The sequence below is a fragment of the Centropristis striata genome, chromosome 15, assembly GCF_030273125.1.
Source record: "Centropristis striata isolate RG_2023a ecotype Rhode Island chromosome 15, C.striata_1.0, whole genome shotgun sequence".
Classification (NCBI taxonomy): Eukaryota; Metazoa; Chordata; class Actinopteri; order Perciformes; family Serranidae; genus Centropristis; species Centropristis striata.
The window spans coordinates 14492280-14512134 of record NC_081531.1 but is presented as its reverse complement, the minus strand read 5'-3'; the positions used below and the strand labels follow the sequence as shown (position 1 = coordinate 14512134).

At 38.1% G+C, this 19855-nt stretch overlaps 1 protein-coding gene across 1 annotated transcript in view; it reads right to left on the bottom strand.

Annotated features, from left to right (window-relative positions):
* Positions 1 to 19855, bottom strand: part of ppm1e (protein phosphatase, Mg2+/Mn2+ dependent, 1E) — a 45827-nt gene that overhangs the window by 7653 nt on the left and 18319 nt on the right. Inside the window, exons 3-6 of the mRNA XM_059351143.1 lie at positions 5110 to 5231; positions 2523 to 2722; positions 1855 to 2043; positions 362 to 505 (exon numbers count right to left, since the gene is read on the bottom strand). Of these exons, the coding sequence (XP_059207126.1) occupies positions 362 to 505; positions 1855 to 2043; positions 2523 to 2722; positions 5110 to 5231 (655 nt within the window). The remainder of the gene's footprint in view (positions 1 to 361; positions 506 to 1854; positions 2044 to 2522; positions 2723 to 5109; positions 5232 to 19855) is intronic.

Here is a 19855-nt window from a genome sequence, read left to right as displayed (position 1 = left end):
GGCTTTTTCATGCCTTTAATGGACAGGATAGTTGAAGAGAGACAGGAAACAGAGAGAGGGGAATGACATGCACACATGGGGCGCCTGCGTAACCCACTACGCTACCGACCACAGATGCGCTCTTTTCTAATTTAAAATCCCAGTTATACTTTAAAATGCAATACAAATTTCTGTGCAAATGAATGGAGTACATTTTGTAAATTTAAAAGTTTCTCAGACACCTAACTGGGCCCAATCAAGCTTTTGTGTCAGGAGATCACAAACTGTATGGTAAGTAAATGAATGATAGTATGGAATCTACAGATCCACTTCCAGCTGTTCTAGCCAAGCATACACACAGTCAGAGTGACAGATTCGTTACCTCTCTGTCTGGTTTGTGTGGTTTCATCAGCTCCACCACCTGTCCTTTCCTGACCAGAATGACCTGGGAGTCTCCCAGCCAGGCCACATACAACGTCCGGCCCCTCAGGAACGTCACCACGCCTGTTGTGCCGCAACGCAGGTGCTGCAGACATAGAAACATTACAGCATTCAGCAGCTGCAGCATGACTGCTTCAAACTGAATCAGGATGATCGGATCAAAAAGAAGCATACGATTTGTCTTGGAGAACTTTAGCTAAAAGAGTTTAGGAGGAAAATAAAAACACAAGCTTTTGTAAGATTGCTTCATAAAAATGCAGGAGGATGAACAAATAACTAATACATAATGATAGATTAGAGAATAAACAAACCACAAGTATTATGTTAATTAAAATGCGCTGCACATTAACGCATCAATAATTATAATATGATGTATTTTATTCTGAAATGGGGTGTTCTGCATAATGACTACTTTTACTTTAGGTACTTTAAGTTTATTTTGATGCAAATACTATTATAAGAACATACATAATTACATTTAGAATGCAAGACTTTTACTTGTAAAAAACCCCCACCACAGACATTGTCAATGAAAAAAATGTGATGCTATGTTTTATCTGATAGCCCAGTGCCCGTGTTGCCAATCTGATAGGCTGTAAGAAATTAGTATATATTTTAAAAAAAACTGCAGTCAACATGAATAATGATTATCTTCTACAGCACACATTTCAAAGTCTGTCTTTTGGGGAAAAACCCAGAAACTTGGGACTTAACCTCAACCTCAATCGGGCCACACATGAGCTGATAATTTGCCTGGATCAGACCCTGCTCAGTCTCTCCCTTTGTTGGCTGTAGCTTGTTGGTCCCCATGTGATTCTGCCTACAGCTGACTGTGCACTACATGCTTTATTTAAGTAAGTTTGGGATATTTGTTAATAGTAGCTGTTTTTTTAGTTCAATGGTGAATGAGTGATTTGATTTGATTAAGATGTATTACTGTTTTAATTTTCCCTTTAGCTGTTTAATGATCCATATGAGTCAACTGCCTAAAGTGGCTAAAGTACATTTAGCTGCTGCCGCATCCACAGCAGTGCATTAATAAGCTTTTGTGTCTGTACTACCGCCTGCACCGACCGCCATCTACTGTAGGTAATACTGTGACTAAGGATAAGTGCCTCATACAGCCGCACTTCAGAATATTCAAACTGTCCCTTTAGTTGAAATCCTTTGAAAAGGACAGAACGGCTCTCATCTCTGTCCTTCATGCAGAGGCTTTTTAAATAACCCAGCTACCACAAAGCCAAGTTTCTAAAGCAGCAACCATAGAAGTAGTAGTAGTAGTAGTAGTAGTAGTATTTATCAATAAATAAATGCATTCCAGTTAACAAAACAGATGATTACTTTCCATAATCGCCAGGTTTTAACTGCTCAGTACTCTGGCTCATGCAGTGTAAATACTTCTAAATGTGTTCTGTTGTTTGCAGGTGAGTTTACCTCTCGAGAGGCCTTCTTCACAAAGCGCTCATCAGTGACTTTGAAGGCTCTGCAGAGAGCCTCGATCGGGTCCTGGTTGAATGATTCCTGCTGGACCAAGTTGACGTGGAGGTGGTTGGCAGCGTAAATTGCAGCGTCCACACCGCCGTGACCATCAAACACAGCAAAGTAAGCCTGTTCCTCTTGATCCTGAGAGACAGATTAACAAATATCCTCAGAAACACTACAATAAAATGCTCAATGACAACAGTGCCTTTTTTTTTATAACATCATTACGTTACACTGCATCCGGTGCTAAACAGCTGTGGTTGATAGGAATGTCAGAGAGAGATTGGGAGAAATGGTTAATATTATGGTTTATTGACCTACGTAGGCTTTTAGCTTAGGTTGTACAGATTTTAGGGATATGAAGCATTTGATATTCCTATGATGTAATTCCAAAATTACATCATAATAAGCAAAAAAGCAAGAATTCAGTGATTTAAAATGGTCATTACGTAACACAGGACTGCATAATGAAACATAGTTGTAGCCCCACACAGAAAGTGTTGAAATAAACAAACAATAAAATGGAAGAAACGGTATAAAAGTAGCGCTGAAGGAAGAAGTACAAAAAGGAAGCCGATGCTATAAAATCAATAAGCGTGATGTGGAGAAGTTGTAGTTACCTGAATGTTGAAGAGTGTGTTGAAGTCGGGGATAATGACGTGCTTGTCCTCCATCTTGCGCCTCATGTTCTTGATGGCGTGGATGGAGGTTTCGTAGTATGGCTGTGGACGGCGGCGGAAAGGCAGCTCCTTCAGCCAGAGGCAGCACATCTCAAAGAGTCTGTTAAACACCAGCCAGGCCAGCTTCACAGACTCCATCTCTAAAACACACACACACACACACACACACACACACACACACACACACACACACACAGTGACCATTTATTTGGAAACAATTCACCAACAACCGATATAGCCAAAGAGATCTTTTTTATGGGAGTGTGCACTGATTTAGCACTGATATGACGATATAGCACAGAAGGCTGCTTCAATATTATAACACATTATTAAACCTACATGAAAAAAAGAAAATAAGAAATAAATACAAATAAATAAATAAATTAATTAATTAATTAATTAAAAAAAAAGTAATATATGTTCGGTGTCATTGTTTTTGTCATTGTAAACTGCCGATACAACTAAAATAAATAGCTAAATAAACATTAGTACTGTTTGTTCAGTATCAGTCATCTGCTGGCTATTTAAATGAAGAAATAATTAAATTAAATAAAGGAAATTTATAAATCTCCAAAGCATCATTTTCTGCAGTTCTGTAGAAAAAAGTTTTCATATAGACGCATATCAGACACCATTTATACACAGATACTGATATGCCTTTGGTAGGTATATAGGTAGTATCAGCTGATCATCAGCATAATATCTGTTGTGCTCCAATGATTGTATTATTTAAGTTTTTGACTAAAAATGGATGTTCACTCAAAAATATGTGCCCCGTCTGTGATGCAATAAGTTTAAGGAATATTTGAATGTTTATCTGGTTAATGTCGTGAACAACAATTATTTTGGTTTAGGAAAATCATGAAATTTTCAGATGTCAGATGACGCTGTTAAAGAGACATTTTAAATTAATGGTTTTCCCTTTTCTGCTGTGTCAAGAATCAAATTTTCAAAAGTCCCCACCGCTGAAGCCCCCCAGGGACATGTTTTACTTTTCATAAACTGTCATTGAGAAGTTAGTAGAACAGAGTAATCAGGGCTTCAGCTCTCTGTAATAACAAAGACACAGGCTGTGTGTGTACATGGGCTTTGACCTACTAATGTTAGCTGCAGGTGGAATAGTCTATCCTGTCATTGCCGTTGTCCTCTGTCTCACGCTGCTCTCCCAAATATGGTATCAGTGAGTTAGAGACGGACCAGCCTACACCGTGTCCCAGTTCCTCCCTTCACCTTCTAAAAGTACACGCACATCGCCCGATACTCAACATCACTGTGTGAACTGACTCTTTATCCAATATGAAGATGTTTCAGCACTGTCTGGCATCAAGGCTTGCCCAGGGGAAAAAAGTGAACAGCAGATTGCGGTGAAGCAACATCAAACAGGCTGCAATCGGCTGTTACACAACACAAGAAGTTCTTACTTTGAGAAAGCAGACACAGTGAGATGCACAATAGTTTGAGTTCTAGTCAGTGTATTCACTACAGCAGAAGGAGGTCGGCATGAGCCCACTTTGGAGAAGCAGGCAAGAGCACAGGCAAGGAAGCTAGGCAATGTACTTCTGTGGACTTGGACAGCAGCTATATGGAATTCATTATCCTTAACTGCTTATCTGCACTTGGGTCATTAGGCGAGAGGCGAGGTACAACCTGGACCTTAAAAAAGTGTACGCTATATTTTCAATATTTTTTCAGTTAGACAGTACATTCTGTCACTGAGAGACAGATACTGAATTTTTGGGAAAGCATTTTTGTGGTTGTTGTTTTTTTAGCCAAAATGTTTTGGTTGTCTTGACTTAAAGAGATAGTTTGGATTTTTACATTGCGGTTGTATGAGGTACTTATCAATAGTCAGTGAAATAACTACAGTAGATGGAGGTTGACACGCCCCAAGCAATGTACTGCTGTGGACAGAGGCAGCAACTAAACTAAATAGCAATGTCAGTTGTAATGTAATATTTTCCTAGCTTTACATTACCGTCAGAGAACTGAAGTCTCTATAATTCAGTACAATACTCCTAATCAACCCAGTAGTCTAAAATCGGCTTTACATTGATGAACTACAACATTAACAGAATAATATATAACATTCTATAACTGTGAAAGGAAACATTCAACTTTTACTTCTTATACTTTAAGTACATTTTGTCGATAATACTAATGTATCATTTTGAATACAGGACTTTCACTTTTAATTAAATATTTTTTATTGACCGTGGCATTTCTAGTCTTACTTGAGTAAAAGGATTCAGTTTATGTATGTTAGACTAAACTTCAGCACTACTTAACATCATGAGAATATTATTTATTATAGTTTAATGAGAATCTGTTGGTCTGTGGTGTTTTGGAGTTCTGCCCTCTAGTGGTCAAACACCACTTAATGCAGGTTTGCGGGGGAGAACTGGGACAAAGCCCTGGTGGTTAGAGGCCTGCTGAGCATGTGTGTGGGAGACCTAATTTGTCTGTGGCTCTATACGTGTGTGCAAGAGAGAGAGAGAGAGAGAGTCTCATGGGCTCCCAGAGGACTCACGTGGTAATGGGTCAGCTCCATCTTCCACAGTCTTGTTGAGGTGGTGGATGGTGAGGTCAGTCTGCAGGAGGCTGTCTGCTGTGGCTCTGGCCAGGGCTGCAGCCAGGGAGCATGGACAGTTACTGTGGTGGGGAGAGACGACACAGTTATGAATGGGTCAGGGAGAAAAATCATATTACAATAATCCTCTGGGGAGATCAACAATCTTTATTTTATTGGTTTTTGCTATTCTTAGATCTATAACAGACTGAGACATTACATGGTGTTATGCCTGGTGTTAAGTAATAAGACTGCAACACAGAAATGTTAAATACATATTTGTGATCACAGTTTTCAGTCCATACAGTAGTTTTGATTTTCCTTTAGCAGTGAAACTTCAAATACAGCACATATCCTGATCACAACTGAAACCAAGCTGGTCAAAAGGTCAAAAGGCCAAACTTGAGACTTTAAATTGGTTTCGTCACTTCTTCTCTACAGTCTATGGGATTATCCGAAAAATGTATTGTCACAAAGCTGAAAACAAAAGGTTGTATAATAGAGGATTCTGATTACATAAAAGATGGAATTGGTTTGAACAAATTGTCTTTACTTTTCATTAATTCAATCTGGATTTTGGGGGAAAGTGACAGCCCTCATGTCCACCTTCAGCTGCAGTCGCAAAATCAAAATGTGCACCATTTTTAAAAAACAATTGGTAGTTTTTAAGCACGTAATAGATGCCATGAGCGCCACTGCAAATCCGTGCCCAGATATTGGTGTGGGGCACTTTTAACTCTTTGGATGCTATTTTGCTATTATTGAATACTTTTCTGCTTATGCTGACACTTGTAATGTTTACCATGCAAGTTGGTATCATTTTGACTTACTGAATCAACATTTTGAACACCAAAGATAACATAAAATCTAATTTTGAATTTTCTTTTTACTTTTTCAATACACAATGCTCAATTAAGAATTGTAAGGCGGACTAGTGAGAGAGTTCCTGTCCGTGGTGACGTTTAATCTCCCCAGCAACCACTGTAGGTCTCATTTAACCTCTTGTTAGCAACCGCCTTTTTAAGAGTACGGACAAACTCGTGTGGGGATTTACTAGCACATGCTATAAAAAACATAAAATTCTAGTCGCAGTTTGGTTGGTATATTTTTGCTGAGAGATGACCCTCTCATCACTGCACACTCCGTTTTAAACAATTTAACTGAGTACATTTAGGACTTCCTGTCAGACCCACAGATATCCTGTCAGCTGGAGTGAGCTGCTGCCAGTAATTTGTGCCTTGAAGAATTTTTTAAATGATATAACAGCTCCGTGTGAGAGCAGCAGTACATCACTACATCTGGCCAGAGCTGTGAGTGTGTGTGTGTGTGTGTGTGTGTGTGTGTGTGTGTGCATCTGTGCTGGAGGAGGGAGGTGTGACTCCTGTTGAGGTTAACGGGAGTGTTGGGGAGGAAGAAGAGGAAGAGGGGGTCGTTTGAAGGACTGAAGGCTTGCAGCACATGAGTCACCAAGACAACTGGGTCACCCCCAGATGCAGGTAACCATGGAAACCCAACTTCTGGATGCCGTCCCTTCACATTCAAATTAAGTTGAAAATACACCTGAAGTGACATTAACGGCATGAGGAGGCGTGAGGGCCAAGTCTTGCTCCAGAGCTAATGAAAATGAATTATTCATGTCTGTCCAGCACAAATATGATCATCTGCAGCCAGTTATACCTCAGATACTTTATTCTTGATACTAGTGCAGAAAGTACAAAAAGTGGCAGGACTGATGTGAAGTTTTGATTAAAAGCCTTTCATGAAACCGAGGTCGGGTCAGGTTAGCAGGTCGTAATCAAGGTTGAAATCAGGAGAGAATATCTGAGTTTCTGACCTTTTCTGCATGATCTTGATTGGTTAATTGGGAAATCAGTGGGGAGATAATGAGTCACTCAGAAAGCTGCAAGCTGTTTTGTGAAGCTGTACTGAAATACATTAATTATATATAATTAAATAAATAAATAATAACTAAAAATCCAAACAGAATCGTTAGGAATAAAATAATAAAAAAGGATTAATGATAAATTAAAAAGAATACTTATCACACAAGTAATATTAAAAAAGTCCAAATTTGTAATGACAATATATACAAAAGGCTAGAATGAACTCTTTTCACATAAACTCATCAATTAAAGTTTACGATTGACAGTACGGTAGCCTCTCTTAGTAGCGGTCTTCTTCTGCTTAAGTGTATTGGCTACAGTTTCACAGCGACCTCTACTGACCACAAGAAAATAACTTTATTGGATGTAAATGAAATGTTGGTTGCGCTTGCATTTCCATAAACTAAAAAGTTTAATTTTAGTTTAACTATGCAAGTTCATTCTACATGTAATGGTCCCATTTACCCTAATGAAAAAATAAATACAAATAAACAGTAATTAAAAAAAAGGTTTAATTTAAACAACCATAAATGTAGCTCTGGCTGGTTCATATGTGTTTATTTATTACAGAGCTGCAGCTGAAACCTAAGAGATGTACGACGTGCATGCACGATGGTGGGATTATTACGCACTTGAAATAATCATTGTGGTGCATTTAAAACGAATAAATGAACTGGGGTTGGCTGAGTGCAACACAGGAACATATTACACAATTAAATGTTGTGAAATAAGTGTTAAAGGGCCTTTGTGGCCTTTATATGAAATTACATCAATGAAAACCTCTTTAATAAATTGAGCTCTCGCTAAAGAGACGCTTGTGATATTTATGACTATGTACGAGTATTTTAGCTAAATCCTCAGATCTCTAATTTCAGTATTTGGTTACAATAATTGTGCATGGTTTTGTTTCATAGCATCTCTCTGACATGCCTTGTCATATGTGGGCCTGTCAGAGCCTTCAAGTTATCTGTTAAGCATGCAAATTGGTGAAACTGGTGTGGGTAGATGAAACAAAGCCTTCATAGTGTGTCTCTTGCATAAAAGCTCTCTGTGCTTTCCCAGAGAAAAGTCCAGAATAAAAAAGAGGAAGTAAAAGAGCACAGAAAACAATCGGTAAACTTCCTGTTGAAACAAAACATTTCTGTTTCTCGAAAGGCACCCAAATTCTACACCATTTACTCCCCCAAGAATACATTTTGAAAGCACAGGAAAAATGTTTCATTCTCTTTAGAATCAAAGTCTAATCTGAACCCATGTAGGGCAGAAGTTTGAAATGCCCAATTTTATAATTTAGCACAACAGCATTCACATGCAGCTGCATTTAGATCAACTTCAAAAATTGAACAGTTGAAAATAAGTTCAATAAAACATTTGATTACCTTGTTTTAAGTTGTTTTTTTTATTGGATTTTGTAAACTCAATGTTAAAGGTCTCTGCTTTTCTGTGAAGCACATTATATTTCCATGAATGCCATTGAAATAGTCTGGATTTGCATTTCCTATTATCAACCACTAACAATTTCCCTTTTCATATCTGTAGTTACAATCTGCCTCCCCTGTCTTTCTGCTCTGCTCTCAGTTTGCTGTAGTGTTGGAAAAAGTTCAAATGTAAAGTTGAGACACAACAGGGAATATTCCTCTCTCCATGGCAACAACAGAAACTACAAATAACTGCGCTGACGACCATCTTATACACAGAAATAGTTAAATGTATTAAAAAGGCAATTACTCATTTCCATCTCAACACTGTATCAGAATATCTTCAGGCAATACATAGCATATTTTATCCATATCATTCAAGAGTATTTCAGTAATTTGTGAGCAAAAAAGGTTAAAAGAGCCCACCAAATTCAGTGTGTTTGCTATTTAATTACCAACAAGAAGAAGAAAAGTTTTGATGTGTCCTCATTTAAGACAGACCAACTGTAAATGATAACATCAGATTAAGAGGATATTAAAAGACTAGTTTGTGTATGTATAAATACAGTGTTTTATGCTTAAAATATCACTTCTTGAACTACAAGAAAGGCCCTTATTGAACATTTAAAAAAAAGAATATGTATTCTAATTTCAGTCAGTTGGGGCAGTTACCCCCATTTTGTACCTGTTGTTGACCTTATTTGGTCATTAATTATGGTTTAACTAGATTAAAGACTTTTAAAGGTGGAAACGGCCTTAGTCATAGCTCTAGCAATATATTGGGGATATTCCTGTTATAAGTGTCATCCTTACTAACCCTCTGAAAAAGGGAGGCACGATATTGGATTTTTTGCCAATATCCAATATTTTACATCATTGTCCACCCACACCTAATTGCAGAGATAATCTCTCCTGTAGTGGGATTAACATACAGTATTATTGTGCATACTCTTATGATTGCACGCCAGCAAATGCAGGCATAAAATACAAAGCTTAAAATAATGTTATATTCATTCTTTGTGCAAAATGAGATACATACTTAAAACATATTTATTACAATTGCTTTTAAACAAAACAGTACAAAAAGAAACATCCTACTTAAAACAGACTTGGATAATTCTCACATTGGTTTCGAAGTCGGGCGTTTATTCAAGGAAGCAGCAGCCTATTATAAGTTATAATATCATGTTCGATATTTATTTTTGAAGCCAGTATTGGCTGATACAGATATCGTGCCGATAATATCATGCATCTATATATCATAAAACCTGCAGGCAGGTTTGATAGGCATGCTTTCTCACCAAAAAGGAAGCATTTATTACTACAAAAATAAAAATAATCACCAAAATTTGAAACTTCTAATGGTCCTCGAACAAATCAGGTGTGACATACACTTCCATCAGGAAAATAACCAAATCTAGGCTAAAAATTGTAATAATTCAATAAAATTCCCTTCATACTATATGTCTCATTTAAAATTTTGCCAGAAATAAACCATTTACAGCAGCCAGATCCTGTAAAAAACTTTAAATCCTATGCTCCTCCTTTGTGTAAAATCATTTTGGTTGTTATATTGTTAAACTTATTATTAAACTGTTATATTGTACAAGATATTGCTTCTAGCCATGATTTAGAAGTTTCCACAGAGGTGCAGTACTTGTATATATTGCCATGAAAAACGAGGCCACCCTGAGTAAAATGTGACACTGCTTGAGTTTCAGAGGTTAAAACTGCATCAGAAATAAGGTTATCTGGACCGGAGATATGTGTAGCATGTGTCCTGTAATTCCTCTCCTCACTTCAGAAACATACTTTTTGTTGGGTTCTCGATTTTGTTCTCAAACTGGGTCAAGGGCTAGAAACATCAGGAGCAGAGCAGTTAAAGCACGCCCCCATAATGCAGTAACCATAGTAACCTCCTTGAAAATGTGGCAGCTATATTTGTTGTCCTTCTTAAAGATTCAATCATGGCTTTAATCGGCACTTTACACATTTATATAGAGAGTGATAACATGTGCACTTAACACAGACATACAGATGGTTTTAGCTGATATGGAGAAGATTGTTTTCTGGTTGTAGCCAATCTCATCCGTTATTTTCAAGTCTGCAGCGTTCTGTAAAATGCCAATCAAAGGCTTATTTATAAGGGTTGGGCACATGACGAAGTCCTCAGTGAAACATCACGACAGACAATGATATTGTCAGCGTAAGTCATCCAAACTGATCAAATCATATGGACACAAATCCACTAGAGGGGTTAAATCCACCATTAAGAATCATCATCTTCTTGATTATTTCACCACAAATATGGGCATTACATAGACAATAAAAATATGTGCATTCTTTAATGTTTTTCTTAGTTTTAATTCATTCTCTTCTACTTTAGATCCTCCTTCATCGATGGCTGTCAGCCACTGCGATGAAGCCTGATCAGCCTAACCCTATTATATATAAACTTAATTTTAAATTATTTGAGTGATGCATTTCATCACTTTTTTTTTTTACACTTGAGTCATCATCTCCCTATTAATGATTCTTTAATTTTGTACTAAATTGTGACGGGAATAGGGAAGGCTGTTCCAACATGTGCCTGCTATGAATCATTGATCATCCCTCTGACATTTAATAATAATTATCGTTGAGATTTTACTGAAGTGGTTGTTTGCATGATGATACTAGTCATTGTCTCTGTTTGCCACATTATACTACATGCTATAAAAACAAAAAACAGATGTATGAACATGTGACAGTGTCCAATAGATAAAAGAAGAAGATGGTATCAGGAGATGCGGGGGCAGGGAGGGCCTGACTGTCAGTATTTGGGTTTGTTCGTCACAAGTGTCCTCTCCTCCATGTTTCCATTCATAGAAACATTTTCCCCTCTCTTTCTCTCCTCACTTGTTCCACCACTGGCTGCCCTGTGGGGGTGGATGCTGAGCTGAGAGGCTCTGATTGGCTGCAGGTCACACAGGAGAACACACAGCGCACCAATGGCAGCTCCCTATGGCTTGTGCATCACAGTGAGGTCATGTGGAGTGGAGGAGGATTAAAAGGAGAGCTTACTCTCAGTTCACACCATCACACTGCAACAACACAACTGACTACATGAACCACCAGAACTGGTTTAACTGGCCTTAAAAAAACATTTATATTGTGATTTAAGGGTGTTGGTTTTCTCTCAGATCTCTATTTTACAGTGTATTTGTTTTGTCTTTTCATAAATTTAAATTCATTTGAATATGTTAAATAGCAATGGTGGTATATAACATATGCTGAAGACCAACATACACATCTCAAATAACCCAGTACAACAAAAACTGAAAATTTCAGAGAATCAATTAAATAAAGTATATGCAGTATGTATTTATGTATGTCGTAGCAGGATAAAGGTGTGACAACTTCTGTAGTTTGACATTAGGAATCTATATTACAACTGGCACAAGTTTTGTCAAGTTTATAACTACAGTTTTGCTGCAGTGACATTACTGCAAGTATAGAAACATTTACATTACAGCAGCCTCTCTAATTAAACCATCCATACATCAATACAGTACAGAATTTAAAAAGCAACACAGCATACAGGGGCTGGTAGAGGGGAGTGAAATGTGGGTGTGGCAGGTCTCTAAATGAGAGACAATAATTCATTCAGGTGGATGGTTTATGCATAATCGCTGATTCAGATAATGTCTGAGCCGATCTGCACATTCCTATCACACACACAGGGACACGCTCCTCCAGTGCAGTCGCTCATATGCAGTCAAATGGGAGTTGTTAATGGGACAGAGAATTGGGAAACGGTGGAGACAGAAAACCACTTGCTTTATTTGTCATGTTTTCAGGGGTACCAAAAACAAAGTAGATGGCATACAGCAATGGGTTGTGAGGATAAATACAACCCATTTGCCTCTTTCACATTATGCCCATCTGCTATTTAACAAACAAAAGTGGTATTGGATTCGCTCCCTACATGCACTTTAAACCATGCAATATTGACCACCTAAATAGGGCCCAAAGTGTTAAACATAAAAAATATGTCATTTTTGCCACTAAGGGTCTCTCAATCAAAATAATAGGCGTGTTTCCGCTGAATACTTTTTGGAAAGCTGAGTATTTTGGCTACGGCCACTACTTAGTTCCCCACGGCCTCTGTTCCCATACAGGTACTTTTGTAATGGCTAACCAACGGAGTTTGAATGTGACAACAGACCGACGCGACAAACAGTGTTGCAAACTTAGCGACTTTGTTGCTAAATTTAGCAACTCTTCAGACCACTCTAGTGACTCTTTTTCAAAAAAGCAACGAGCGACAAATCTAGCGGCTTTTTCTGTTGTTATTGGAGGGTCGTTCCTACTCTTCTTAACGAGTAGCTTTCACTGTCCCAAAGCACTCAAAAGTGACTTTTTTTGTGTGTGTGCGTGGTGGTACTCTTCAAGTATTTTGACATATGTAAACTGATCCATGATCCCTGGTATGCGATAAATAGGCCCAACACCATAGTAGGAGAAACATGACCATATCATGATGCTAGCACCACCATGCTCCACTGTCTTCACTGTGTACTGTGGCTTGAATTCAGAGTTTGGGGCTCGTCTCACTAACTTTCTGCGGCCCTTGGACCCAAAAACAACAATTTTACTCTCACCAGTCCACAAAATGTTCCTCCATTTCTCTTTAGGCCAGTTGATGTGTTCTTTGGCAAATTGTAACCTCTTCTGCACATGCCTTTTTTTAACAGAGGGACTTTGCGGGGAATTCTTGTAAATAGATTAGATCACACAGACGTCCTCTAACTGTCACAGCACTTACATGTAACTCCAGACCGTCTTTGATCATCCTGGAGCTGATCATTGGCTGAGCCTTTGCCATTCTGGTTATTCTTCCATCCATTTTGATGGTTGTCTTCCGTTTTCTGCCACGTGTCTCTGGTTTTGCTCTCCATTTTAAAGCATTGGAGATCATTTTAGCTGAACAGCCTATAATTGTTTGCACCTCTTTATAAGTTTTCCCCTCTCCAATCAACTTTTTAGTACCGTGTTCTTCTGAACAATGTCTCAACAACGACTCATTTTCCTCAGGCTTTCAAAGAGAAATGCATGTTGGCTTCTTCCTTAAATAGAGGCCACCTGATTCACACCTGTTTTTTCACTAAATTGATGACCTCACTGATTGAATGCCACACTGCTATTTTTTTTAACACACCCCTTTCAACTAATTTCCCAATTGCACAGCCTTAAGAGCTGCATATCACGAATGCTGGGTCTTGTTGGTTTTCTGAGAATCTACTGCACTGGTACCTTGTTTGCCATGTAGCAATAAAAAATATACTAAAAACCTGGATTAATCCGGTTAGTCACATTGGACTGCTATTATATTGAACACTACTGCATGTCCTGAGTGCAGCTTTGACTTTTGGTAACATCTGGAGTCAGAGGTGTTCTCCACCAGTCTCCTGTTGCCTTTGTTCTCTAGTGTTGAGCTACAATAATCATGCAGAAAGAGCTCCGACAGGCTGCTCGCAGTGATAAAACTGGAGAGCTCTGACTGAATGTGTTAGCAGATGACTCATGCATGCAGCCATGTTTTGTTGTTTTTGTTTTTTTTCCTCCTCCTTGCTTTCTACAAGCTCGTTCTTTTTCTACAGAATTAGCCCCAGAGTGGAGCAACAAGGTTGTTTCCATAGCAACACAGAAGCGAGTGACTGACAGTCAATGGTGTCAGTCGTCCTCTCGCCAAACCCACAGAACGAGCTCCCACTTCTTCATTATTCTAAATATTGAGCCTTTTCTGTGCCAAGTGGAGGTGAGAGTGTAGATCCACTGGAACGCACACGGCTCTGTTGATGCATTTTGTACCAGACATTCATCATATTAAAGCTGGAGCAGCCTTCAGAGGGAAAATGCTCCAGTTAGATCCAGACTAACATATTAATCCAATTTTACAGAATGTAGGAAAAGGAACATTAGAATTTGGTGTGTTTCTATTATTATTATCAATATTATTTTACTTATTGTTAATAATATTATTTTAATATAGTATTATTATGAATGTGTTTTAAATAATGAATTAATTTGTATTTAATTTTAATTATTAGTGTGTGAGCGCGGGTTCTCTCCGGATCCTCTGGTTTCCTCCCACAGTCCAAAGACTTTAATCGTACTTTAAAACGTTAATTGGTGACTCTAAATTGCCCATAGGAGTGAATGAGAGTATGAATGGCCGTCTGTCTCTATAGCCCCTTTCAGACTGCCTTTTCATATGCGATATTTATGCCTCTGGGATCACTAGGTCCCCCGATTATGCCGCTGGGATATTCAGAAGGAAGGAGAAACATCACAGATCTGTACTGCCTTCGGAGTTAGTGACGGAGGCGTTAGATTGGCGAGACTGTTCGAGGTGGGATCTACATGATGGAAAATAAGTGACATATGTTATTTGTGTGACCAGCACTCTGGTAATAAGAATGGAAGTGGACCATATCATCAGAAACACGCCTCACTTCAGTCCGACAGTAATCGAAATCCTGTTAAGAAAAATGCAACAACTTTTCTTGAGTATGTAGAATCTCTACAGCGAGAAACAGCACGATGTGCAGTTCTTCCACCAACATTGTTTTGAACGCACTCACCACTGCCATTGCTTATTGAACACATACTCCTGCTGCTCTGTTACACGCCACTACCGTCTCCTCCAACTTCGTTTCACAATGCCAGATTGCAATGTGAATGGACGCCAATATTACACCGTTACAGAAGTAGTATGAATGTTCTAAGACTAAATGAAGGCAGAGCTTGTTACGGCACTTTTTCAGAAACACAGTCTGGCAAATGTCCACAGTGTACCCCTTCTTTTACCCAATGCGGGCTGGGATTGGCTCCAGCCCCCCACAACCCACATTAGGAAAATCTGTTAATGTTAATATATCATTATTCGTTTTTTCCTATATATTATTTTCTATTGTCTTTCTTTATTTATTGTGCTCTTTCTGTCTTTCTGTAAAATAGAAAGAAAAAAATACAATGGATTTATTTAAATGATTATTATAATTATTAGTTTTTATCCCCCTTTGTCTGTTATTTGAAATTTATTCTCATGTCTTTGCCTAAAATAAGTATGGCAACAATATGATGCAAAATTATGCTTTAGAATTAAAAAAACAAACATTTGAAAAACAGTATTTAGTGCGGTTCTAACAACTGCTGTTATGTGAGCACAGTATTCTCAAGAGGGAATAACAGGATTACATAACACAGCGAGCACCAGTAACCCTTAAATCATAGCATTTGACTGCTTCTCCCTTAAGATGGCTTTCAAATGACTTTGATGTATTAATTTGTCTCCTCAGTTCACACACGCAGACACATGCACACAAACACCAAATGGCGCTTTAGTCTGTTGCTGAGCTTTCTGGCATCTGGAGAGCAGTTTAATGACGTATCTTCTAAACTGTCTGATTAATATTTTACTGTAATGTGTCATATTCTATAAGATCATATGTTTATGGTGTGGCTGCCCTGTGAGAGCCATGTACTGTGTCTCTAAAAAGTCAGAAAAACAGCCCTGTTTTTGGCTCTGTGATGATGAATTTTCCAGCTGATCCAGGGAGGTTTCTAAAGAGTTTACTTAGTTTAAGAAATAGGAGAATTTTGTCAACACATAAAGGAACACTTCATCCTTCAGTTTATCACAAAATTCAAAATCAACACGTTAGGAGATGCATGGTTTTCACTGAGCAGGAATGGGATGAAGAACTCAGGAGCTTGTGCCCCAAATTCAACCTGCACTTATTGACAAATTCATGTGGGGCCAACAGGAGTGTTAATCACCAGGTTCATAACGATATGATATTGATTCTTTGGATAGTACGATATTTGTAGTTGATTTTGTGAACTGTTTATTTCGCTCTGCCATCTAGAGCCCGACCGATATGTGATTTTTGAGACCGATTCCGATACTTATTTTAGACGGGAAAAATTAATCGACAACTGATATGGTGGCTGATATAGTGATAGCTGATATATTTTTTTCAGCTGGAATGAAAATAGGCCTTTTTTTAGGTGGATTGTGCTCTGATTTTTCACCACACTGCAAAGATACACAGAGAGCCATTTTCTCAAGCAAAAAAATGTATTGAATAATATTTAACATTTTTTTTACATTATACAAACAATGTATTACATTGTCAGCCAATTTTATAAATGATAACTGAGAAAATAAAGAATAAATAGGAATAAAATAAATAGCTAAATAAACATAATTACTGTTCAGTTTCAGTAAATTGCTGACTTAAGATATATTTTTAAAAAATGAATAGCTAACACCATTTCTAAATCATGCCAAGCAACATTTTCTGTATTATATATTATGTAAAAAAAACTTTTCATAACGGCACATATTGGACAGCATTAACACGGATACAGATATGCCTTCGATAATAACTGTCAACTGATATATCTGTCTGTGACTTCCCCCAACACCTTATCAGATGTGCGTTGAACGTAGCAGCGAGTGCGGCTTCTGCACACACAACCAGAGATTTACAACTTTACAAATCTAACCAAAAACAAGTGTCTGTGCATATATCTGCCTTTGTGCATACACAAGTGTTTTATGAATTCATCAGTAGCAGCAGGACGGTGTGTGTGTGGGATTGAGTCAAAGTAAACTACAGTGTGTGTGTGTTCTTGGTAATGAAGGAACATGTCGCCCAGTGCAACAGTGTGGCTCATTGATGTGTTTTTGGACAACAGTGGAGCTCTGTGGCACAGAGGAATCAGGCTTTGGCTACACAGACGATACTTGTTAGTAACATCAATACATTGTTGGTTTTGTTCTTTTCATTGGATTTGTCGACAATTAGAAAAATCATCACAGGGCATTTTTATTCATTTATATATATATAACAATTCTTCCTGAGACCCAGAAGAGCTGTAGTTGCTGATAATAACAAAATGTTATTTGTAATTTGTATTATAAACACTGGAGCACTGGGCGACATGCATGAATTAAATTTATTGTGATTTATGGTACGTTTACTCAAGTACTATACTTAAGTACAAATCTGAGGTAGTTGAATTTTACTTTCAGCATTTTTTAAGCCACTTTATATGTCTACTCCACTGCATCTCAGAATACCGGTTTCAAGGTATACTGTTGTAGGATAGTAGAACATTGACTAAACTGCATGAAAAAAAATGCAACCTGCAATTTGATTTGATTTGTTTTTATGGAACTGAATCAAATGAAATAAGCATGGTTTAGTTGGTAAACTCACTTTATGGACTCCCTTTTTTGTTTCAAAATACAACTTTAAATGTGACCAAAACAGTGCTGAATTAAATGACGCATGACTCATTCTTAAAGGAATAGTTTGACATAGCGTATTTGCTTTGGAGTATTTTTACAGTGTTTGGCTTAAATGCATAGTATGGAGGAATGGTCGTTGTCGAACTTTCAAACTTTTTTTTGCTTTTGTAGCTTCTTTCCCAAAGGGTGACCCCCAGAAACATCCCAAACACAGCAAAATGAAAGAAAGACAAAATATGCAGATACAAACACTATCACACACTTGTAGTGGGTCATCAGTGATGATTAAGAGGCATTATTTTATTTTAGGAAAATTGTGTATAGTACATCTTTATGTAAATGTTCTGAATACTTCATCCACTGCTGTATCTCACTGATATTACAAGACAAGCTCATCTTCAGTAAACAGTAAAATCCAGCAGCTAGCCGGCAGCTGAACACCAGCAGATGTCAACAAAAAGTGTGTTTTGCCCTCTCAGCAGTTCTAACCTAAGTACACCTCTGGATGTTTTTCAGAGCTCTGCTGATGTAATGCTGTGCACTTCAAGCAGCGAGGGAATGATGGAGCGACTGTGACTGCAGACGTCACAGAGTGCTGCTGCATGCACTTGCGATGCCATGTTCCACTTACAATGAAGTGCACAATGTTGGCTGCAGAGAGGCGTGTCTAATCTGTAATAAAATTAGAAAAAAGGCCTCCACACAACCCGCAGTACATCTCTGTGAGTGTTGTGTAGGCAGTGGGTCTACCATTTCAGCAAGACATGACAGCAACTGTAGACTTAAAGGTGACACACTGTGAAAAAAATGAGGCGTAAAGCTTTGCATGTGTCATGTTTTTGAAATGCTTGTGTGTCTGTTGTGGTGTAGTCAGTTTCCAGATAAGCCTCCAGCCTCTGCTCAGCCTCCACAGATAGAATGGGGAAGTTGCATGTAATTCCCTCTGAGGTTTTTGAGCAGGCCCAGTGCTGCTCTGCACAAAGCCTTAAGGCACTATTATGTAATCTACCAGCTGGATCAGTGGATTGGTGAGAACAACATCATGCCCCAACCTGAGCTCTCTCTGGAAGCTCCTTTTTAATTGAACCAATTTCACGTAGACAATCGTGTTGTCTCTGTGAGGAACGAGACAGTAGTGTTATGTAGTTATGCAGGTGGTGTCATGACTAAACTGACTGTGTCTGTGAATACTATAAAAATCCAGTTTCTCTTGCTCCATGCACGTTTATTTTTTTCTTATTTACGCCATGTGCCTGATTAGTTTAACATTCTGCAGGACTCAAAATACGTACGCAGAACTTGAGCTGCACATGTAATTCTCTGTGTACTGTTGCATGAAACTTGGTACATAAAATATGTTGTGGCAGGGCCCCCGACTCTCATGCATCGAGCGACACTTTTCACACCATTCCATATCCACTTTCTCAAGCACTGAAAACTCATTTGTGAAAGAGGACACGGACAGAAACGACAAAGCAGCACAGCCCATCATCAATACCATGTAAACACCAAGAGGCAACGCGCATTCTTTCTAATGGCCAGCAGGGGGTGACACCATCAGTTGCACAAATAAGGCAGTTAGTATACAAATCCATAGAAATATGACTGTACTTCTTACTTGATCTATTCACCTCAGTAAACATTCTCATTATAAGTTTTCGTTCTTCAATACAGCATGATGTTCATTTTCAAAATTATGGTCCCATTTATAATAAAAAAACATATATGTATGCTCTAGGGCAAGGCTTGACAGGTCGCCACCACAGACTTTTTGTCTTAGAACTTTGACACTTTCACCATGTGTCTTTTGTCTCAAATTTTATATCAATATATATCACTGCACAGGACAAAACTCACTACAACACACTACATCTACAATTTTAGTGTCTTTTTAAAACGTGTACTTTTCTTATTTTATTCTAACTATGGTCAGCTCCAGCCACAGCTGTGGTGCAAATATAGAGAAGTACACGAAATAGTAAAAACAATTTGGTAGAGGTAAATATTATGTTTTCTGGTGCATGTACATAGAATAAAAGTATTTCAAGGTGAGCCCTGTTTTAGTAAAAACTATTATTTCCTTAAATGTTATTGAACAGGAG